Consider the following 24,059-nt stretch of genomic DNA (forward strand, 5'->3'; position numbering starts at 1 on the left):
AACTGTGTACACTCGAGGCAGGGAGTGCTTTTTCATATAAAGAACTTGTAGTTTCCCTTTAAAGGATGCAGAAGAGAGTGAGTGACTTGGCCAGCTGTATTCTCAAGTCAGCAATCCATAAACCCCCTGGCACCTTGTCACAACCATACAGCATCTTCCAGCTGGGGGGTGAGGGGGTGTTAAACACACAGAAATCTGCCTAAGCAGAACTGCATCAATAATTATGGGTTGTTCCCCTGATTAGTGATTAGAATGGTTTCTTTTATTTAGGGGGAGGGGGAAACAGAAGAAAGGGGTGAGGGTTGGAGAAACTGTGCTAAACAAAACATTGAAACATCAACCGACTGTTCCACGGGAGTCTTTGTATATTGTACTCCGACGCGCTCTGGTCCCTCATTGCAGCTGCCAAGCAAGCAATGGGGATCCTTACTATACGCCAAGGTGCAGCTTTTAACTCACAGCGCTGACAGACTTCCTGGCAGCCACCGATTCCAACAGTATTCAGGGTAACTTGTGTCCCCCTCCAACAGTATTCATGGTACCCCTTGGCTTTTGCACACCTCCAATTTTTGTTGTGTGATGAGGACAATCAGACCCGGGTGGGGTGGTATAAACACGAGCAGCGGGGAACCATCATTTACAATGCACCCCCATAGCCACGGGGCAATATCAGAGAAACGGTGGAGAGCCGAGTGGGAGAAACAAAAAATCAGAAAGTCTGAAAAAGTCAGAACTTCTTGGGATCAGAAAAGTGGCCGCCTCAGTGTCGTCTCATTTTAACTTTGCGGACTGGGCTGCCGTCGTCTTCTCCCGTTTCTGTATAGGTGTCCACATAATCATGTGACCTTCGCCAATAGTTCTCGGAGCTGAAGTGGCTCCGCCTCCTCTGTTTTGGTAAAAGTACCGACCTTCTGTTCTCCTCTTTATCCATTTCGAGGATGCGAGGTCTGCAGAGAAACACAGCCGATTACAGAAAATGATCCTGCTTTGCCTATTACTTACACCCCCACCACCCCCAAACACAGAACCATGTGGGTAGCTCAACTGGAGCCACCACGACTAAACGTGGCCATACACAGGTCGATTCTAGCTGCTGATATCGGCAGCTTATCGGCCCGTGTATGGGCACTAACAACGGGCCTGCCCGACTGATATCTGGCCTGAAATCAGGCAGATATCGATCGGGCAGGTTTGATTTTTTTTGGGGACCACATCGGCTCGCTGATACGGTCCTCGAACCGAAGGGCGTCTATACTCCTCGTTCTAATTCAATCGTTTGGCCCCGGGTCAAATGATCAAATTAGCCCGATATCGCCAAGCAAGCGGATCTTAGCATGTATGACCACCATAACCCCTTACCTGTGAGCAGCATCTGGGTCAGCCTTGCGATGGGACCGCTTTGGTTTTAGTATATGCTGCCTGTTGCTGCCTTGCAGGCGCTCAGGTTGGTAACTGCTGCTCAGTGATTTCATTTCCAGTCGAGGAGCCTCTGTTCTGGTTCTGTTGGGAGAAAAGGTATAAAGAGAAATATCTCAATAATATATTATATATATGTTAAAAGGACAAAAGATGCATTATTTCTGTGAGTTTATTTAGAAATGCAAGGGGGGGTGCACCCATAAAAATGCCATATACAATGCATACAAATTGCACCAACTGGACTAGTACATGGGGTACAACAGGTGGTAAGTGTTACACCAGTAGGTGCTCTCCAAGGCAATAAAAAGCACACCACTGAAGACACTGTAAATGTCCATCCATATGCCACTTGGGTGCCCCCATCTCTCACAGGTCCAAGTTGCTTCTCTGGCGTCTGCCTTAACATTTTTGCCACAGGTTCTGGGAATAAATGTTACCTTATTGGGTAAAAAAAAACAAAAAAACAAAAAAAACAAAAAAACAACCCACCTGAGCCCTAAACTGTGAACCACATTCTTCAACATCCTTAAAGGGGTTGTTTACCTTTTATACTGGCATATTACTAACAATTTTGCAATTGGTCTTCATTATTTATTCTTTATAGTTTGTGAGTTATTTGCCTTCTTCATCTTTCCAGCTTTCAAACTAGGGAAAAACTACTGCTCTGGGAGGCTATAGTTTTATTGTTATCTTTTATTACTTATCTGCCTAAATAGCTGAAAAACCATTCAGAATAAAAAAAATGAAGACCAATTGCAAATTGTCCCAGAACATCACAATCTACATACCACAAGTATGCTGTAAATGTGAACCACCCCTGTAACCTTTTCAGTGCCATGAGATTATCTGCTCAGCAACAAATGATCCTTACTATTTTAGGAAGCAAAAGGCCCAATACTGTATTGTACACTGTGCTACCCTGGGGCTCACTGTTAAGCCTTGCTGCAAACCAACCCAACCATCACGCATGTGGGACGTGAGTTGAGAAGTACAGGTGTGGGGGCTCTGCTTGCACAGGCGCACACAGAATGAGAAGTACCGAAGCGGAAAGAGAAATTGCTCAGATATGAACTGACTCCATTGTGCTGCAGAAATGAAGCAGGAAAGGAAAAAGGAACAGCCGCAGGGACTGCAATACAAAAGCCGACTGTACATAGGGTGCCAACATGACCATTTCAGTCAGAGCTGGCAGGTATCAGTAAAGGATCAGCATTGTATTTTAGTAGCCGTGACAAGTAGCTGCTACTAGTAGCTCTGTGTGTCTTCACCCTGAGGGGGTAAAGATGCTTGTTTGGGCCAGCAGCTAGCATACAGAGATTAATGGACAGACTTGGAGCCAACAAGAGGAACTTTGCAGACAGATTCTATTCCCCATAGGCAGTACAATTACCCTAATCATGTGGGTAATTATAAATATATGGTGCCTAAGGATTGTTACACTGAAATGTAATACCCATATGGGAGGTCCTAAAGGTCCCCATACACAGGCGGATTCTAGCTGCCGATATGGGTCCCTTAGACTGATTCGGCAGCGAATCGGCCCGTGTAGGGGCACTACCGACAGGCCTGTCCGACCGATATCTAGTTGGATCGGGGACCATCGGCTCGTTGATGCGGTCCCCGGACCGACTTTTCCTGTGCCCTTCATTATAATTCGATTGTTTGGCCCCAGGGCCAAACAATAGAATTATCCTGCTTCCTCCCGATATCGCCCACCCATAGGTGGGGATATCGGGAGAAGATCCACTCACTTGGTGATGACATCGGCCCATGTATCCTAACATCATACTTCCCCTTTAAAGTTTTTCAGCAATGCTAGAACGTTAGCCACGTTTCCTACTGAGACAAAACACAGAAGAGACTAACCCCAGGTCCTTTCGTTTCCCCTCACAGCACATAATGATAGGGAACTGAAACAGCACAGGAGGTATGCAGAAGATTTCAGCGATACCCCCAATTTAAACGCCCCCCCCCCCCACATCTCCATCTTGTGAAATTCCCCAATGACATCCCTGGCTCACAGCACAAAGAACTCATTATTGGCGCTGAAACGGAAGCATTTAAAGAAATAAGCGGCAAACTTACTTCCTAAGTATGACGACGGCGCGCCTTTCCTTGATGTCCTGTGGTCGGATGCAGTGTGTGATTTCATCAGCCGCGTAGCCGCTGCAAGAGAACAACAAACGGGGTAAACCCAGGCAACAAGCAACAATTTCAGTGGGACACGTCTGCTCATAGCTGGCAGGCAGCCTGAACGAGCCGCAGTGGGAAAGTCATGCAAGAAATGCTACACGTGCGCTTGAGGGGGAACTCCGGCTTTCAAACCAAACACGGAAACCCCTAATACACCCATCACTGTAACCTGTTCCTTCAATAATATGAATACCATTTTTATAGGCTGAAATCCAGCTGCAAAACAGTTTTCTGCATCATTTCAAATCCTGGCAGGGGAGGAGGGACTAAAACACGGATGTTACAAATTGCAACAACTTCTCCACATCTTACCGACAGCATGCAGGAACTACATAACCCACAATGCATTGCACTGTGATGTTCCTTTCCTTATTGACATGACATGTGCAGGGAATTGTGGGAGTTGGAGGCTGCATGCTGAGAACAGAGGACTGCTGTTACATTTGATTTAAGTCCCCCACCCAACATCTCTGAACTCATCTCTAGGTACCATCCAACCTGCTTGTTACCCCCCCCCTACTGAGCTGCTCCTCAACTCCTCTCTCATTCCCTCCTCACACGCTCGTATTCAAGACTTTGCAAGGGCTGCCCCCCTTCTCTGGAATTCACTCCCACAAACTGTCAGACTTTCTCCCAGTCTCTCTGCCTTCAAGAGATCTCTAAAAACACATTTATTCAGAGAAGCTTACCCTAATCTAGTTTAGCAACACCCTGTGCCCCACCTCTCACAACTCTGGTCATGCCCATTCCCACACCTTGTGTCTCAACCCTTTCCCCTTGTAGAGTGTAAGCTCTTTTGGGCAGGGCTCTCTTCCCCTCTTGTATTGGTTATTGATTGCTTTATATGTTACTCTGTATGTCCAATGTATGAAACCCACATATTGTACAGCGCTGCGGGATATGTTGGCGCTTTATAAATAAATGTTAATAATAATAATAATAATAATAATGTAGTCAGGTCAGCAGGGGAACAGGGGCCGGGGCTTAGGGAATGGTTCCAAAACATTTTATTACATTAAAAAAAAAAATCACAAAAAGCTGCATATTTTTTTTTCTTTTAAACTGATGTATATTGCAGAATTGCTTAAAATAATGTTTACTTTTTAAAAAGCGTAAGCTGTGTTTGGGTGGAGTTCCCCTTTAAGCAGTGATGTAAGTCCATCTGCCACCCCCCACCCAAACACTTATAATGTGACATGAGCTCAACCAAATACCATGGAAAAGAACACATTGCCTTAATTATAAAAGATCCTGCATCTTACGCAAGCAATATGACAGCTCCCACTTGACAAAGCGTAACTTTTCAGGACATACCAACTCCAATTAACTCCTCTAAAGGACATTTGTGCACCCTCTGTGCCTTCAATGTCTGTGCAATGCAAGGGGTTAACAGGCACTAAGGGCCGAGGTGGGGAAAGAGATACCCGAAGCCTATTTTGTCCTGCGCTGCTAAGTGATATTCTGTTGGAACTGTGAGCTGACCCCAAGCCACTGACTCCTACAGGCGGCGAGATAATAAATCAGTTCTCCCCCCCCCACCAATGGCTTACGGTGCATGAGCTGGAAAGTCGTCAGGAAAGAACAACATGAGTAAAATAAGGAGCAAAGGGAGAGATGCGAGGGGGGGGTCCCAGTTGGGAGGAGCACGTCCCGCTGACAGCAGGCTCGCTAGATCATGCGCAGAACCCAAACGCTTCCCTCTCCGGATCCTATTTCACGTTCCTATTCTAAGTGACAGGGGTGAGGAGGCAGCGCTACCTAAATTGGAGAACGCCGCTTACACTAACCTTGTCCCGTACAAATCAGACTCTCGCCGTGGTGCAATGAGATATCCTGAATGCAGCAGCGGGGACATTACTATAGGGTTGTATTAAAGGGGATGCTCAGCTAGAACCCCCCAAAGCTGTAGCTCCATTCTGACTCTGTAAAGTCCCCAGGGTACTGCCTGCAATGGATCATCTTGAGACCTTCTTCTCCTCCCCCAGGAGTCTGGCATTCAGCTACCTGGTTGCTAAGGTGTCACTAGGAACCCAACAGTAGCTTGAGTGCCTGACTGCAAGGGGAGACCAAAATGTCTGCCCTAAGGCCGATGTAGTCATCTGTAGGATACAGAAAATATTGTATTGAAGGTCTCTGTGCTCAAGCCTCCCCATACACTGCTATGGAATTGCAACACAACCATTGGTGTGAATGGATCTTGTGCGTCACCCAAGCATGTTTGGTCCCTGGCACTAAGTAGTTTTACAGTCACTATGGTAACCTGCTGTACCCATTAATAACCCACTTCCTGCACTCTTTGATGCCACTCCCATAAAATATGCCATCCCAAAAATATGGCTTAAATGAACAATAACACCATAACATGAAAATGTATCAAAGTAATTAAACTATTATGTACTGCTGCCCTGCACTGGTACAACTTGTGTGTTGGCTTCAGAAAGATTAATATAGATTATATAAACAAAGCTGCTTTGTAGTCATTCAAAAGAAGGCGGCACAGGTTACATAGTAGATAACAGATAAACTCTGTAGAATACAATGGTGTTTTATCTGTTATCTGCTATGTAACCTGTGCCTCCTAGAATACAATGGTGTTTTATCTGTGCCTCTATCGCCTTTGAATGGCTGCCCCCATGGCTACACAGCTTATATAAACTATAGAAGGGTTCCTGAAGCAAACACACCAGTTGTACCCATATAGTACATTATTATTTAATTACTTTTAAACACTAATTTTTTGGCATTACTGTTCCTTTAACAGGCCTACTACATAGACATTGGACAGACCTGCCTCAGAAGACCAGTACAGCCATTGTTTCTACACTATATGATGTAGACAAATATATTCCAATGTAATGCATCTTTTAGGGTAATTAAGTTCTAGCCATATGCAGGCAGATGATATCCCAATATAATGCCACCCCCCCCCCCCCCCCCCAAGCTTTAATTCTACCAACTTTCCTTACAACTTTGTCCTAGGGCAGAAGTCCATTTCCCCGGTGAGCTGAGCAGAAGCTTAAGAACTAATTACGGTGGCTCCTTATTGGATTATATAAGTGCTTATAAGGTTGTGCAGTGTTCCTGAAGCCCATTGGCACTGCCTGCTCGCGCCCGTCAGTAGGGTATAAAGATAATTGTTATGACAGCGGAAGATACAGAGGCCTCAGTGTCGCACAGTAAATGGGAAACTGGCAGAGTTATAAATCGGTAAGGGAGCACCAAGGGCACCACATGCTGACCCAATAAATGCACCTAATGGGTGTTGGTGGGTGCCGGCTGTAGGCAAGGGCTGGGCCATACAGGGGGCTGCTGTACCGTAACACAATGCAGTCAGTGTAAGTATTATGCACGGCAATGCTATTTCCTGTAGCCCACGCTGACTCAGGGCCATTTCCCCTTGCTCATGTACTGGGCCAACTCTTCCGCACAGGAATAAGTGAGCCATCATGCTTGTGCAATGCCAGAGGCTGTTATACAAGACGCCGCTCCTGGTATGTTCATAACGAGACTAAATTTGGCCTGACCAATCACAGCGCTGCTTAGGCCTAAAATGGAGTCAAACAGTATGGAGCCTTAGAGATGCCACCAAAAGGGGTAATCTATGCCCAGTGTGCAACCCCCTATCCTGAGCAGTTACATTACTCTGAATTTACAGACTCCCTGCCAGATACCGCTGCCAATGCAAACTACAGCTCCCTGCCGTCAGCAACACACACTGTGCCCCCAATATCTTCTTTTGCGACCCATACATTCCTCTTATAGTGATCACTGTCACACTGAATCCCCCCCCCATGATTCTGGTTACCCTTTCTCTACATTCTATGAATCCCCCCCCTCCATGCTTCTGGTTACCCTTTCCCTACATACCATAATTTCCCCCACCCCCCTTCCCTTGCTTCTGGTTACACTTTCACTACATGCCACGAATCCCCCGAAACATGCTTGTGATTACCCCTGCCCTTCATGCCATGAATCCCCCCCCCCCAATGCTTCTGGATATACTTTCCCAACATGCCATGAATCCGCCCCTCCATGCTTCTATTTACCCCTGCCCTACATGCCATGAATCCCCCCCCTCCATGCTTCTATTTACCCCTGCCCTAATGAATCCCCCCCCTCCATGCTTCTGGTTACCCCTGCCCTAATGAATCCCCCCCTCCATGCTTCTAGTTACCCCTGCCCTACATGCCATGAATCCCCCCCCTCCATGCTTCTATTTACCCCTGCCCTAATGAATCCCCCCCCTCCATGCTTCTAGTTACCCCTGCCCTAATGAATCCCCCCCCTCCATGCTTCTAGTTACCCCTGCCCTAATGAATCCCCCCCTCCATGCTTCTAGTTACCCCTGCCCTAATGAATCCCCCCCCTCCATGCTTCTAGTTACCCCTGCCCTAATGAATCCCCCCCCTCCATGCTTCTGGTTACCCCTGCCCTAATGAATCCCCCCCTCCATGCTTCTAGTTACCCCTGCCCTAATGAATCCCCCCCTCCATGCTTCTAGTTACCCCTGCCCTAATGAATCCCCCCCTCCATGCTTCTAGTTACCCCTGCCCTAATGAATCCCCCCCCTCCATGCTTCTGGTTACCCCTGCCCTAATGAATCCCCCCCTCCATGCTTCTAGTTACCCCTGCCCTAATGAATCCCCCCCTCCATGCTTCAGGTTACCCCTGCCCTAATGAATCCCCCCCTCCATGCTTCTGGTTACCCCTGCCCTAATGAATCCCCCCCTCCATGCTTCAGGTTACCCCTGCCCTAATGAATCCCCCCCTCCATGCTTCTGGTTACCCCTGCCCTAATGAATCCCCCCCTCCATGCTTCTAGTTACCCCTGCCCTAATGAATCCCCCCTCCATGCTTCTAGTTACCCCTGCCCTACATGCCATGAATCCCCCCCTCCATGCTTCTAGTTACCCCTGCCCTACATGCCATGAATCCCCCCCTCCATGCTTCTAGTTACCCCTGCCCTAATGAATCCCCCCTCCATGCTTCTGGTTACCCCTGCCCTAATGAATCCCCCCCTCCATGCTTCTAGTTACCCCTGCCCTAATGAATCCCCCCCTCCATGCTTCTAGTTACCCCTGCCCTAATGAATCCCCCCCTCCATGCTTCTAGTTACCCCTGCCCTAATGAATCCCCCCCTCCATGCTTCTGGTTACCCCTGCCCTAATGAATCCCCCCCCTCCATGCTTCAGGTTACCCCTGCCCTAATGAATCCCCCCCTCCATGCTTCTGGTTACCCCTGCCCTAATGAATCCCCCCCCTCCATGCTTCAGGTTACCCCTGCCCTAATGAATCCCCCCCTCCATGCTTCTGGTTACCCCTGCCCTAATGAATCCCCCCTCCATGCTTCTGGTTACCCCTGCCCTAATGAATCCCCCCCTCCATGCTTCTGGTTACCCCTGCCCTAATGAATCCCCCCCCTCCATGCTTCTGGTTACCCCTGCCCTACATGCCCCCCCCACATTAGGGTGCCCCACTGCCCCGCCCCCAGCCGGTTACCTGAGTACAGTGACGCTGCCCCTCTGTACGGGCAGAAAGAAGACCGGTTCGGACACCCTGATGGGCTTGAACTGAAACTTGCAGCCGAAGCAGAGCGCCGAGTCGCTGAAGAAGGACACGGACACGATCGGTCGCTCGAAGATGTGTATGGGATCGACGTGCGACACGATGCAGCCGCCGGGCTGGTAGTCGTTGATGACCGCGCTGTTGACGAAGCCCTCGGGGATGACCCTGTGCTCCACCAGGCGGCGAATCACCAACTCGTTGACCCAAGCGGGGATCTCATCCACCTCGCCCTTGGGATAGAGCCGCTCCTGCCCGGGGCCTCTCCGCTGCAGCTGGGCCCCGTACGTGTAGCCTTCCCCGAAGAAGTACTTGTTCCGCAGCGGCGCCCGATCCACCGTGTGTTCCCGGTACAGGCCCTTCTCGGCCCGGGACACCACCTCGTCTATCTTCGCCTCAATTCGGGCGCACTCGTCCGGGCTAAACAGCCGCACCTGGCGGATCCCGCTCCGCACCTTCCGCGCCTCCTCCTCTTCCTCCGGCTCAGACGCCGCTTCCTCCTCCTCCGTGTCCGAGGTCGGCTGCTTCCGTTTCCGCACTTCCTTCGGGCTGTCCCGGTACAGGGACTGCAGCTTCTCCCTCAGGTCAGTGTAGGTGGCGGACATGGCTCGCTTGGGGGGCGTGGGGAGACTCAGCCAGGACCGGTCTGCGGGGAGCAGGCACCGGGCATGGCCCCCACAAGAAAGGGAGACTGAGAAGTCACAGGGGGGACGGAAACTTCATGCTCCGGTGACCCCCGCCGCCGAGAGAACGGACCGGCCGCGCCGTGTGTATGTGTGTCTCCGCTGCGCCAGCAGGGTATGGAGGCCTGGCCAGGTGACAGGGGAAATCCTTCTCTACGATTGGTCGACCGGGCTGTCACTCAGGGAAAGAGGCGGCTTCCAGCTCTGACACGGCGGACAAAATAAGGACCCCGGAGATAAGAGGGTGGCCTCAAAGAATGCCTGTATATAACCACACTTTAAAAAGTAAGATAGAGGGGTAATTTGTGTTATTCTGATTATTGGCATATAAAAAATCGCAACCTGCAATAATTGGCTTCTAGCAGGGGGCTGGCCGAAGGGGAATTATAGGAAGTTTAAGTTACTCAGTATAAAGCAGTTTAATAAGTTCTCCTCTTAAAGTGTGCGTCATATAGTACGATAAGTTTGATAATTCCGTGAATGTTCCAATAAATTCAGGGCGGACGACGGGCACCTTTTGTTTTGGTGACAGGCTCAAGTGCCGACGTGACTAGAGTAACGTTTGCGAAGGGTTGGGAGGACAAATATGGCTGAAACGTGTGCGTTGCGCTAGTAGTGGGTGTACCAAGATGGCGGATTTTTTTTTTTCCTTCCCTCATCACCGCGTTAACCTTTTAATGGCGCCCCACCCCCCACCTCGGTCACCTGTGGCCTAAGGGTTTATTTGAATACATAGCAACTTGTTGCGCGGAAACAAATGGACTTTGCACAACTTGGGTGCACATTCTTAGGCTGAATTGCTTTGGAATGGCAGGAAGAGGAGGAAATAAAGGGCAAGCCTGCCTTTAAATGAACTTTTACTAACTTACAGGTTGAACAATGATACATTCTTGACAATATTACCAGATAATTGTTTGGTTGCTTTTAAAATAAGTCAACCCTATAAACTAGGCAGCCACCAATGGGGAAACACCATTACAGTCAAAATATTTGCTTGGAATACAAATGTCTGCCTCAGTGATGGGCTACAGAAACCAGACCATTGGGTTGTGTGGGGGCCAAGAAAGCACATATATTAGAACTTTAGGTTCCCCTATTACCAAGCTTCTCATTGTTAGATATACAAGATTTGGGCCCCTTAGGTTGGGTTCCCTTTAGACAGGCACAAGAGGGTGGCTTTGTGGGATATGGACACCTAAGGGTGGTCCTAACTGTTTGTAAAAAGTGAGTTTCCCTGTAGTTTCAGCAGCAACCACTAGGAGGGAGTGTGCTGTTATATAAAAGGGGATGACACACACTGTGTGTAAGGTCTTTAGTCCTGGGACCCCCCTCTGTAAGAGGTTAGCTACAGGCTCCAGTTATAGTGTTCAGATAGATTCTGTTATAGTCACTCTAGGAGTGAGTGAATAGACAGGGTATCTGGTAAGGGCAGTTGGAAGCCCCTCTGAGGAGATAAGTGAGGTTATGACCTCCCAGCATTACTGGCCGAAGTTCAGGTACATTAAGTGGCCAGCTCAGGTGGTAGCTAGGGACCACAGAAAGCCTAAGCAAGAGGGTCTTCTGGTGTGAGTACCGGAGAGAGCCCTAAGAGAGGGTCTCTTGGCTGGAGTACCGGGGAGAGCCCTAAGAGAGGGTTTCTTGGCATGAGTACCGGGGAGAGCCCTGAGAGAGGGTCTCTTGGTGGGAGTACTGGGGAGAGCCCTAAGAGAGGGTCTCTTGGTGGGAGTACTGGGGAGAGCCCTAAGAGAGGGTCTCTTGGTGGGAGTACCGGGGAGAGCCCTAAGAGAGGGTTTCTTGGCATGAGTACCGGGGAGAGCCCTAAGAGAGGGTTTCTTGGCATGAGTACCGGGGAGAGCCCTAAGAGAGGGTCTCTTGGTGGGAGTACCGGGGAGAGCCCTGAGAGAGGGTTTCTTGGCATGAGTACCAGGGAGAGCCCTAAGAGAGGGTCTCTTGGTGGGAGTACCGGGGAGAGCCCTGAGAGAGGGTTTCTTGGCATGAGTATCGGGGAGAGCCCTGAGAGAGGGTTTCTTGGCATGAGTATCGGGGAGAGCCCTGAGAGAGGGTTTCTTGGCATGAGTATCGGGGAGAGCCCTGAGAGAGGGTTTCTTGGCATGAGTATCGGGGAGAGCCCTGAGAGAGGGTTTCTTGGCATGAGTATCGGGGAGAGCCCTGAGAGAGGGTCTCTTGGTGGGAGTACCGGGGAGAGCCCTGAGAGAGGGTTTCTTGGCATGAGTACCGGGGAGAGCCCTAAGAGAGGGTTTCTTGGCATGAGTACCGGGGAGAGCCCTGAGAGAGGGTTTCTTGGCATGAGTATCGGGGAGAGCCCTGAGAGAGGGTTTCTTGGCATGAGTACCGGGGAGAGCCCTAAGAGAGGGTTTCTTGGCATGAGTACCGGGGAGAGCCCTAAGAGAGGGTTTCTTGGCATGAGTACCGGGGAGAGCCCTAAGAGAGGGTCTCTTGGCATGAGTACCGGGGAGAGCCCTAAGAGAGGGTCTCTTGGTGGGAGTACCGGGGAGAGCCCTGAGAGAGGGTTTCTTGGCATGAGTACCGGGAGGAGCCCTAAGAGAGGGTCTCTTGGTGGGAGTACCGGGGAGAGCCCTGAGAGAGGGTTTCTTGGCATGAGTACCGGGGAGAGCCCTAAGAGAGGGTCTCTTGGTGGGAGTACCGGGGAGAGCCCTGAGAGAGGGTTTCTTGGCATGAGTACCGGGAGGAGCCCTAAGAGAGGGTCTCTTGGTGGGAGTACTGGGGAGAGCCCTAAGAGAGGGTCTCTTGGCGAGAGTACCGGGGAGTAGGCCTAAGCGAGAGGGTCTCCTAGAGGAAGTAAGGAGAAAAGTACCTGAACCTGCATGTCTTAATACTGGATACTGTGTGGAAACAATAAATTTATTTGGTTATTCAGCACTTCCAGTCTCCTGGTCAATTCCTCAAAGAGTGGATCAACTGCCTGGTAAGCAACTACCCCAAGGGGGGCAAGGTACCGGGAGTTGCAGGGAGTCCATCCCAAGGAGGACAGCACAGATTAACCCATAGAAGTGTCCCAGGGAGGGTGTTACAGTCCAACCTGTCCCAGCCCTGGGTGGAGTCACGACATTAACAGTATACCTGCTCTCCCATATAGCGGAGGTACAGGGCTCCTGTAGCGCCACACGCAGGTAAATGCATGTTAGAAGTCAAGCAATAGCAGAAGAGGCTACACAAGCAAGCTCAGACAAATACAAGATATACAAGCAAGCTCAGATTTTACTCTGGACCGGGTTGGACCCTATGTGGTTCCGTATAGTTGCACCACTGTGTACAAGTAAACCCAGAAACGCGTTTCTCGCTCCACCAACACTGAGCTGCTTCTGGTAAATAACTGCATCCTCTTCCCCAGGGGCAGTTTAATTGTAGGATACGGCTCTGCCAGCCCGATGTATCAGAAGATAACTGCACCCACGTCAGCTCATGTTGACAGTTCCCTTTCACTTCTAGGCTGTTCCATAACACACCCCAGGCTGTAAGGGGAGAGTCGCATTTATCTGTGATACATTCCAGGAAGCCATAAAAAGATTTACAATTCAGCTTTATAACTTCTGCTCATTTATCATGTCTAGAGTTATCTGATATAAGGATCTTTAACCCCCAAAATAGGATTTATGTGCTAAATTTCTGAAGCCAACGTTATTATCTGTGTCTGTGTTTGTTTAACAGGAAAACGAAGGGCATTGAATCCTGAATATTTTAGCTGCTGAGCTCATAGGGATAATATATTTTGTCACTCAGTTTAAGGGGAAATAATCCCCAAAATAAAATGTTGCCATAAAAAAGAAATTACAGTTCTTTGCAAGTTTTCTAGTGTCAGAATGGGGCGTGCGGGGGGGCCACCGAGGCTGCCAACCCAGGGGCCCCAGCAGACCTTCCCCCGAGTGCACGGACCTTATACTTAACGTCACCATTATTGAGGGAGGGAGGTCAGAGGGGCCCAATGTGAAGTGGCTAAAGGTGATGGTCCCCAATCTCACTATGCTGCTTTGCAGTTAGTTAAAAGTTGGTAAGTGGGACCCCTTTATCTAAAGGCACTATGTAAGTGAATGCAGCATTTGTCTGTTCTTTTCTTCACTGCTGGTTCTGGCTCTTGAAACAATGTAGCAAAAGTCAGCCTTGCGTGCCTCTTCCCAAGTCTGTTAATTAACTGACTTAAGGTCCCCATACACCATAAGATCCGCACATTTGGCAATGGGTGGGCGATATCGGGAGAATCCAGGGTAATTAGATTTTTTGGCCCTGGGGCCAAAGGTTCGAATTATAACCACGGGTATAGGCAAAGTCAGTCCGGGGACCGCATCAATGAGCCAATGTGGCCCCTGATCCGACTAGATTTTTAAACATGCCCGATTGAGATCTGCCCGATTTCAGGCCAGATATCAGTCGGGCAGGCCGGCGATTACCTGCCGAATCAGTCTAAGGGACCGATATCGGCAGCTGGAATCAGCCCGTGTATGGGGACCTTTAGTTAGTCAGTGACGTTGGGGGGGGGGGCCATATGGGACATAACTGTTAGTGTTAGTTTGTGAGCACACAGGATGTGTGATCGAATTATTACGGCGGGTATAGGAAAAGTCAGTCATCAACAAGCCAATGCGGCCCCTGATCCGACTAGATTTTCTAACCTGCCAATTTCAGGCCAGATATTGGTCGGGCAGGGCCGTTGGTAGTGCCCCTACATGGGCCGATTAGCTGCTGAATCTGTCCAAGGGACCCATATCGGCAGCTACTATCAGCCCGTGTATGGGGACCTTTACTCTAGCACCTATGGGGGACACGGGAGACCAAGGGGAGAGTGGGGGGTAAAAAGGACTGTTCTTGGCCTGCATTCCGCTCTTCCCTCAGTTTATTTAGCCATCCAGTCTGCAGGTTGTTGGACCCCTAAGTCTCCAGTGAGACCCTACACAAGAAACACTTCATTGACACCCGCAATGATATCTGGATCCGGGACTCCCTGCAATCTATGAGTTAACATCCAATACTGGAAGTGGATCAGAAATGAGTCCCCCCTTGGGGTTGTGAGACCACCCAGACAGGTACCTGTTTCCCCCCATCAGCAGGTTATTATGAATCCTGTGGCCAGAGAACAGCTCAGCACTGCAGCATTTTGTTAAAAGTTTTATTAATACATTAAAAAAATCATTAATTTAAAACAATGCAAAAATGTTACAAAACTGTATCCCGGGGGGACTGAAAAATACAGAAGGGGGACTATTTATAAAAGGCAGTAGGTTAATAAAACCGCTAAAAAAAGAACCCACTTATCCACATGGATATTTTTGTTCTTTTGTATCAGTGAGGAGAGATGTGTGGCCTCGCAAGTGAAAATAGAAATATCTGTACCAGCAACATTACATTGCGCTAAATACACCTGCTGCTTCAGCCAGTAGTGCTAATGGTATTTATAAAGCACCACAGTACTGTCACTGACTCCTGGAAATGTTAGGAGCAAATGTATAACTGTATTTCTTTAGTCTACCCTCTCCTCCTTAAAAAAGATCCAATAAAACTGTTCCAACATAGGTATTCCCCTGTACTAAGCACAATTCTGCAGGAACAGCCCCCTAAGTTTGCTCATAGCCTGTACAGAGAGATACCATAAAACTATGGAAGCATAGGGATTCCCCTGTACTAAGCACAATTCAGCAGGAACAGCCCCCTAAGTTTGCTCATAGCCTGTACAGAGAGATACCATAAAACTATGGAAGCATAGGGATTCCCCTGTACTAAGCACAATTCAGCAGGAACAGCCCCCTAAGTTTGCTCATAGCCTGTACAGAGAGATACCATAAAACTATGGCAGCATAGGGATTCCCCTGTACTAAGCACAATTCAGCAGGAACAGCCCCCTAAGTTTGCTCATAGCCTGTACAGAGAGATACCATAAAACTATGGAAGCATAGGGATTCCCCTGTACTAAGCACAATTCAGCAGGAACAGCCCCCTAAGTTTGCTCATAGCCTGTACAGAGAGATACCATAAAACTATGGCAGCATAGGGATTCCCCTGTACTAAGCACAATTCTGCTTATAGTCTGTACAGAGCGATACCATTAAAATATGCTATTTTTCATACTAAGCACAGTTTTGCATGTAACCCTTTATAACTCCATTAAAGAGAAATTTGCCAATGTCCAGTCAAGAGAAAACCCTCTGTATAAACAACCCCTCCTCTTTTGTTTAGATAAAGAGCAGCTCATTATGCATGGTGCCTTTCTGGAAAACAGAATGGGTCATTACTTTCGGTTTAAGATTTTGCTCTTTTTAGTGCAAGAAATATCAAAAACCATGTTCCGCCCATCCCTGTTCATTGATAAAGGGGGGTAGACTTTCCCTGTAAAAAGCTTGTATATGTTGTGATACAATATTGCATTTTCCATAGCTGCACTGAATCCTGAGCACTGGGCAGTTATCCCGGGCGGCCACATCCGGTGGCTAGGGCTGAAGACCGGCAGGTTGCCCCCCCTAGATATACACAGTGAGGCTCAGTAGTGGTGCTCAAAGCAGAGTGATCTCGCTGGGCGGGAGGGTGAGACGTTTATCTCGGCTCTGAAGGAGATTCTCCATGTGTGTAGCCACCACCCTGCACAGCTCCAGGCCCTGGTAGGACAAAACAGGGACATGATATTAGTGTGTGACGTCACAATATACAGGCTGAGAGCAAATATCTGTACAGGTATGGGATCCCTTATCCGGAAACCCGTTATCCAGAAAGCCTGTACCATATATATTGCGCCCTCTATGGCTGTACAGGTCACATATTCCAAAGACCAACAATCCTCACCCCTATAGCCTGAATTGTATAGCCCCTATAGAGTTTCCACCTTTCCTCTGAGTCAGTACAGGACTTTGGGTTGGGGGGTAAGTAGTGACGTCACTTGGGGGCGGGTCCATGCTGTAACTGGGCAGGGAAATGGGTGGGACAGAGGTGGGCCTCTGCTTATAAGGTTTGATCGCCAGCAAATTGTCAGTAAATTTGCAATACAGGTATGGGATACATTATGTGGAAATCTGTTATCCAGGAAGTTCCGAATTACGGGAAGGCCGTCTCTCATAGACTCCATTGTAAGCAAATAATTCTCATTTTTTTCTCTGTAATAATAAAACAGTACCTGTACTTGACCCAACTAAGATATAATTACCCCTTATTGGGGCAGAACAGCCCTATTGGGTTTATTTAATGGTTAAATGATTCCCTTTTCTCTGTAATAATAAAACAGTACCTGTACTTGATCCCAACTAAGATATAATTACCCCTTATTGGGGCAGAACAGCCCTATTGGGTTTATTTCATGGTTAAATGATTCCCTTTTCTCTGTAATAATAAAACAGTACCTGTACTTGATCCCAACTAAGATATAATTACCCCTTATTGGGGCAGAACAGCCCTATTGGGTTTATTTCATGGTTAAATGATTCCCTTTTCTCTGTAATAATAAAACAGTACCTGTACTTGATCCCAACTAAGATATAATTACCCCTTATTGGGGGCAGAACAGCCCTATTGGGTTTATTTAATGGTTAAATGATTCCCTTTTCTCTGTAATAATAAAACAGTACCTGTACTTGATCCCAACTAAGATATAATTACCCCTTATTGGAAGCAAAACAATCCTATTGGGTTTATTTAATGTTTAAATAATCTTTTAGTAGACTTAAGGTATGGAGATCCAAATTATGGAAAGATCCCTTGCTGCAAGCAGCAATGTCATTGGGTGGGGTACTGATACCTCAAAAATGTCAGGCATTTCAGATTTAACTTTTTTGGAAACCTCAATATCAACTTAAAAGCAGGGATTAATGGTTCAGAGGGTGTTAGAGTTCAGTGCTGCATCCGTGCTCTAACACCCTTGTCTTTTATATGGCAAATGCTTTATGACTGGGTCCTCTATAGATAATTACTAAGGCCTATTACCTGCTCCAATTGCAGCTGTGTAATTCTCTGCGAGGTCACATCACCCAGCATGACATCGACGTACGGGTAGCTGAACCCCGACGCAGGCCGCTGGGTCCTTGTGCTCTGGATGTCGTTTAGAGGGAATATAACAACCAGCTCCTGTGAAGACATAGAAAGGGAAGAGTTTAGAATGTAGTTGGGGTGTTTTGGTGCCATATTTGGCGTGGCTTAGCAGGGTTTGTGGGGAAATATGAAGACTGTAATTTATAGGTTTTACTTTTCCTTTGCTAATATTAAACCTTAATGTTTAATTTCAGCGTACCACTGACTTAATACCTTTTTTTTAAAACTTGACCCAACCAAATGACTCATGCTGTCTATCCCTATCAGACAGATGCATCTATCATCTATCATCTATCATCTATCTATGATCTATCTATCTATCTATGATCTATCTATCTATGATCTATCTATCTATCTATCTATCTATCATCTATCTATCTATCTATCTATCTATCATCTATCTATCTATCTATCTATCTATCTATCTATCTATCTATCTATCTATCATCTATCTATCATCTATCTATCTATCTATCATCTATCTATCTATCTATCTATCTATCTATCTATCTATCTATCTATCTATCATCTATCTAGTATCTATCATCTATCTATCTATCTATCTATCATCTATCTATCATTTATCTATCTATCTATCTATCTATCTATCTATTTATCTATCATCTATCTATCTATCTATCTATCATCTATCTATCTATCTATCTATCATCTATCTATCATCTACCTGTATCTATCATCTATCTATCATCATCTATCTCTCTATCTATCTATCATCTATCTATCTATCTATCTATCTATCTATCTATCATCATCATCTATCATTTATCTATCTATCTATCTATCTATCTATCTATCTATCTATCTATCTATCATCTATCTCACTTTGTCTATGATCTATCTATCTATTTATCATCTATCTCACTTTGTCTATGATCTATCTATCTATCTATCTATCTATCTATCATCTATCATCTATCTCACTTTGTCTATGATCTATCTATCTATCTATCTATCTATCTATCTATCTATCTATCTATAATTTATCTATTATTTCCGGTATGTATTATGGACAGGCAGGTGTAAGAACAGCAGATACATACGTGTGTTTCCTTGTTGAGGAAGTTCAGCCCGTTCTGGTTGACGGCCAGGATACAGGGGGCAATGACCGTGTTGTTGCTGCAGCTCTGGATGTAGAAGAAGGAGGAGCCAAACATGGGGAAAGCGCTTACTAGACCTACGGGAATAGAAGGGCTCATATTAATAAAAGTGCCCACTGTGCTTGATGCATTGGGCTTGTCAGTTAGTGAGACCCTTAGCCACTCTCTTGCTTAGTCGGGCAACTTACCCCCTGATAGCCCCCAAGATGCATTGGGGTAACTAGAAAGGGCTGGGCCTCTTACAAAAGAGTCTTTGGGGGACCTAATGCATATCTTCCTTGTAATCATTTGGGCTTTCTCTAGGTGCTACTATTCCATAACAAAGTGTTTGCAACTGGATTATTAGACGGCAAGCTCCATTGACAAGGGGTGATTTACTTCAAAGCCCATTTACAAGTGTGCAAAGTGTAATTTCAGGAGCTAGTCACCAAGTTTTTTCCCACAATGCATTGTTTTCACCTATAATTTGCATAACTGCAACCATAAGGCGGTGATGCTCCAGTGGGGTTACAGGCGGAGTAGAGGTGGGCCCATAGTTATAAAGGGTGATCGTCAGCTGAGAGGGTCAGGGAAGGGAGGGATTTATATATGTAAGAATGCCCATGATATGATTTCCATTACCTAAGAACTGAGCGCGGCCCTGGTGCGGGCTGAGCGGCTGGATTTGCTGCATGTGCTGCATGACCATATTGAGCCACGACTGGGGCTTCAGGGCCTTGTAGAACTGACTGGGGATATAGTCCTGGACCTCCCGGCTGCAACAGACAGAGGGATGAGAGGCACAATGGAACAGAAAAATGTTACAGACCTAGAGTGGGGTCTAGAGATGTCCTGTGTACTCAACAGCACAGACACATTCATATTTAACATAACCAAATGGTAAATAGTTATTGCAGGAGATTAAAGGAGAACTAAAACTCAGTAAAAATGAGGCTAGAGATGCTACACATTACGGTCACTTACAATACCCCACTGCACTTTGTCCAGTGTGCAGCATGGTGCATAGAGTAACAACCCCGGGGGTGCAAGTTCTGTTAAACTAGCACTAAGTGGGCGCTCAATTGTGCCCCTAGTGCTCTTGTACCCTTACAGTTGTAAATTAACCCTATTGTTTTCTTTTCTACCCACCCAAGCCCCCCAAAGATGCCCCCAGTAGCCCCCCATCTTCTTTTCTGCTGATTCCCAGCACAAGCTCTGGGCTGCTGTCACTTACCACTCACTGTAAATAGTATTTATACAACATAAAATACATCAGCTTTTACCTCACTTTCTGCTAATGTTGTGATGATTTCGAACAAACCCTAAGCTTAGCTTCCCAGCAGCAGCCTAGAGCACACTGAGCATGTGCAGTGCCACTGACACACAAAAGATGGTCCTACAAGACCCATGATGGAGAGCTGCTGAGGACAGCATTGAAGGCTTGGATCATTACTAATATAGGGCTGCTGAAGCTGGGGCATATACAGCAGGAACGAGCAGGGAGCAGTACAGAAACCAGCCGAACATTCCCTGTGCTGCAGATATGCATGGGAGCCAATAACAGCTTGGCTAATATAACATTCTGTGAGTGGTCACTGTAGGTAGGTGCTTACGCAGTGGGTAGGTAGACGCTATCTTTAGCCCGATGTTGCAGGGCTGCCAGCCTTGAGATCTGTTGAAACTGCTGCTCAGTGGTTTTCATGTGAGACACGACATTGAATAAGCCCTTCAGGTAGTCTGGCAGCACCTGCAGAGAGGGAGGGTACGGAATAGCAAGAGGGGAGTCTGAATCTGGAACCAAAGCCACAATGAGGGCAGGGCTTCTACCCTCCCACTTTCAAACACAGTCATGCATGATGTGTATTTTGCATATGTATGGAGAGGATCATGGGTAAAGACAGGATCATGGGTATGGACAGGATCATGGGTAAAGATAGGGTCATGGGTAAAGATAGGGTCATGGGTACGGACAGGATCATGGGTAAAGATAGAATCATAGGTAAAGGCAGGATCATGGGTACGGACAGTATCATGGGTAAAGATAGGTTAATGGAAATGGACAGGATCATGGGTAAAGATAGGATCATGGGTAAAGATAGGGTCATGGGTAAAGATAGGATCATGGGTAAAGATAGGGTCATGGGTACGGACAGGATCATGAATACGGACAGGATCATAGGTAAAGATAGAATCATAGGTAAAGAACGGATCATGGGTACGGACAGGATCATGGGTAAAGATAGGTTAATGGAAATGGACAGGATCATGGGTAAAGATAGGATCATGGGTAAAGATAGGGTCATGGGTAAAGATAGGATCATGGGTAAAGATAGGATCATGGGTAAAGATAGGGTCATGGGTAAAGACAGGATCATGGGTAAAGATAGGATCATGGGTACGACAGGATCATGGGTAAAGACAGGATCATGGGTAAAGACAGGATCATGGGTAAAGATAGGATCATGGGTACGACAGGATCATGGGTAAAGACAGGATCATGGGTAAAGATAGGATCATGGGTACGACAGGATCATGGGTAAAGACAGGATCATGGGTAAAGACAGGATCATGGGTAAAGATAGGATCATGGGTAAAGACAGGATCATGGGTAGGGACAGGATAATTAATGGGTAATTAGGGGATCATGGCTAGCCCAGTATGCCTCTATGCTGTCAGTAGACACCCGGTGCCCACGTACCTGGTTATAGTGCATCGTCACATACAGCTCATTCTCAAATTTCATCTGCTGCGCCCAGATAATGCGCCTGAACCAGAACATGTAGTTGCTGTCAGTCTGTTCCATCTCCGCCGATACATCCAGGATATATTCCTTCCTGTTCAGTGGTCTCACGTTCTGCCCTGGTAGGAGAGTGGGCAAAATATATCAGCCTGCCAGAAGATGCCATAATGCCAGCACAGTCCACAAAAGGTTCCATTAGGTCTCACTTAAAGGATAAGTAAACCTTTCAAAAAGTGCAAAATTCATGAGAGTGCTATTCTAAGCACTTTTTTTTGTAATTTACATTCACTATTTATTTTTTTCAATTCCAAGATATTAAAGGAAATATTTACTGATGTGAATGAATTTTGTCACAACAGCGCCACCTGCTGGTAAGGAAAAATATTAGAAATCTCTGATAACTTTTTTCAAGTCTTTCCTAACCAGAAGAACATCAGCCCAGCCCTCTTTGCTTCTCCTGACAACAGCATGGTGGAAACTGGCCAGCAGGTGGTGCTGTTTATCCCTTAATATGTCTATTTTCATTCATCCAGGTCATGGTTTATCCCTTAATAATTAAAAAATAATCAGTGTAAACAGCAAAAGTGCTCAGAACAGCACTCTCATCAATTTTGCATTCACTTATTTTAAAGGTTTCATTATCCTATAATGTAGTGATGTTACACTTCTCCTAGTTGTGTAACACATAAGGTGATGAGCCCTGATACCATAACTTCATCAACGTAGCTTTAGACATCCCCACAGTAGGGGATCTACTTAAACTTAGTTTTAGCTGCAATGTTCAGCACTGAGCAGTAGATGGCACTGTTGCACCGTTAAAATGACTTTTGGGTTCTACGTAAAGGGCAAGTAAAGCCCAATATGAACATTTTGAAAAAAGGAGGTCTGAAAAAAGGTCTCATTGGCTTGACATAACATCTTGAATAGAGGCAAGGACCTCTGGTGGGTGCAGGGTGACTAACTAATGACAGGTTAGATCCTTTTCAAAGGTGTGAGCCACCCAGATTAGTTAGCAAGGGGCGACTGTTACCCCAGATAGGGTAAGCAGCTAGGTTAGACCCAGGAACCTTATAAACTGCCAGTGGGGCATGGGCTGTATCGTGCCAGCCGGCTGTGGTTCCAATTGAGCCCTAAGTCTGTACTGAATACATTAAACCCCTGAACATTTATTGAGGTAGGTGCCCAGTTCACCCATCCCTCTTACTTATTCACCCATTCCATTAACTTATAGCTCACCCCTGTTGGTAACTGCGAATATGGCGTATTCATGGAAGGCTTCTTCCTTGTGCACCCCCATTTCCATGCAGATCTCCTCAATAACATCAAAGGCTACCTGCAAGCAAATCAAGTCACTAATTAGTCCAGTGGTCCACAGCCAATGTCTCGTGAGGAACATGTTGCCCCCCCAACCCCTTGGATGTTGCTCCCAGTGGCCTTAAAGCAGCTGGCTTGGAGGCAAGTCCATATAGGGGCTACCAAATAACCAATAATGTGGTCCCTGATCTGATGAGAAAATCACATATCAGTCAGGTAGGCCCATCGGGGGTCCCTATAGAAGGGCAGATAAGTTACCAAATTGGTCTGAAGGACCTGAATTGGTAGATTAAATCCTTATAGGTGACTTGGACCCCTGGGTCACCTTGGGAAAAACATACTAGCACTCTTATGCACTCTTATCCACTAACCGAACAAGTCTTGATCTTTAGGTGTCTCTCAACTCCTCCGGGCAGAAGGAACAGCTGTCGCTTGGAGCTTCTTCCAGCCTGTGGGTAAGTACATTCAGTAAAGCCTAAATACAATGCAGATATGTTAAACATTCTATATCCCTAGAACTATGGCCAAATGGAACATTCTGCAACTGCCTGCACCACAGAAACAGGCATTTAGGGGGTGCCCAGACAAGTCATTGGCTACCATTGGCCTGTGGAACTGTGGAAAAACATATTATTCCAGTAAGGCAGGGGGTACAGCTACAGGGGTCCATCATTTCTGGGGCCCTGTAAAACAACATTAAATAGGGATATGAATGTCATAGTCAGTGTCACCAATGGGCATAGCAAATGTTGGACCTGTACATGGGAAAAGAATGGGTTTCTGATGGTGGCCCTGTACTGTCGTATCAACCCCATGCACCTACCACCATGGCTTTTAGCTCTATGGCACTCGGATATTCGATGCGCCCTCCATACTGAATGGTCTTGCGCAGATTCTGCTCGCACGCCTTGGCGATCCCTGCCAAAACATAAAGTAATCAGCTGGTTGGATCTCTTACAGGGTAGAATACTGATGATGTTGTTGGTTTATCGCACCCTGATGTCTCCT

General features: G+C 46.9%; 2 protein-coding genes across 2 annotated transcripts in view; both read right to left on the reverse strand.

Moving 5' to 3' along the window:
* Positions 1 to 240: 240 nt before the first annotated feature.
* alkbh5 (alkB homolog 5, RNA demethylase) lies at positions 241 to 9,903 on the reverse strand. The gene is given in 4 exon segments (NM_001008037.1): positions 241 to 947; positions 1,360 to 1,500; positions 3,505 to 3,585; positions 9,112 to 9,903. Coding segments are annotated over 4 exon segments (1,077 nt in total). The 5' UTR covers positions 9,780 to 9,903; the 3' UTR covers positions 241 to 760.
* A 5,937-nt stretch (positions 9,904 to 15,840) lies between these two features.
* myo15a (myosin XVA) overlaps positions 15,841 to 24,059 on the reverse strand; it is a 60,516-nt gene continuing 52,297 nt past the window's right edge. Inside the window, exons 54-62 of the mRNA XM_031893517.1 lie at positions 23,875 to 23,969; positions 23,423 to 23,500; positions 22,974 to 23,070; positions 21,696 to 21,856; positions 20,611 to 20,744; positions 19,640 to 19,773; positions 18,962 to 19,095; positions 17,796 to 17,936; positions 15,841 to 16,480 (exon numbers count right to left, since the gene is read on the reverse strand). Coding sequence (XP_031749377.1) covers positions 16,379 to 16,480; positions 17,796 to 17,936; positions 18,962 to 19,095; positions 19,640 to 19,773; positions 20,611 to 20,744; positions 21,696 to 21,856; positions 22,974 to 23,070; positions 23,423 to 23,500; positions 23,875 to 23,969 — 1,076 coding nt within the window. The 3' untranslated portion in view covers positions 15,841 to 16,378. The remainder of the gene's footprint in view (positions 16,481 to 17,795; positions 17,937 to 18,961; positions 19,096 to 19,639; positions 19,774 to 20,610; positions 20,745 to 21,695; positions 21,857 to 22,973; positions 23,071 to 23,422; positions 23,501 to 23,874; positions 23,970 to 24,059) is intronic.

Source organism: Xenopus tropicalis, chromosome 9 (genome assembly GCF_000004195.4).
Source record: "Xenopus tropicalis strain Nigerian chromosome 9, UCB_Xtro_10.0, whole genome shotgun sequence".
NCBI lineage: Eukaryota > Metazoa > Chordata > Amphibia > Anura > Pipidae > Xenopus > Xenopus tropicalis.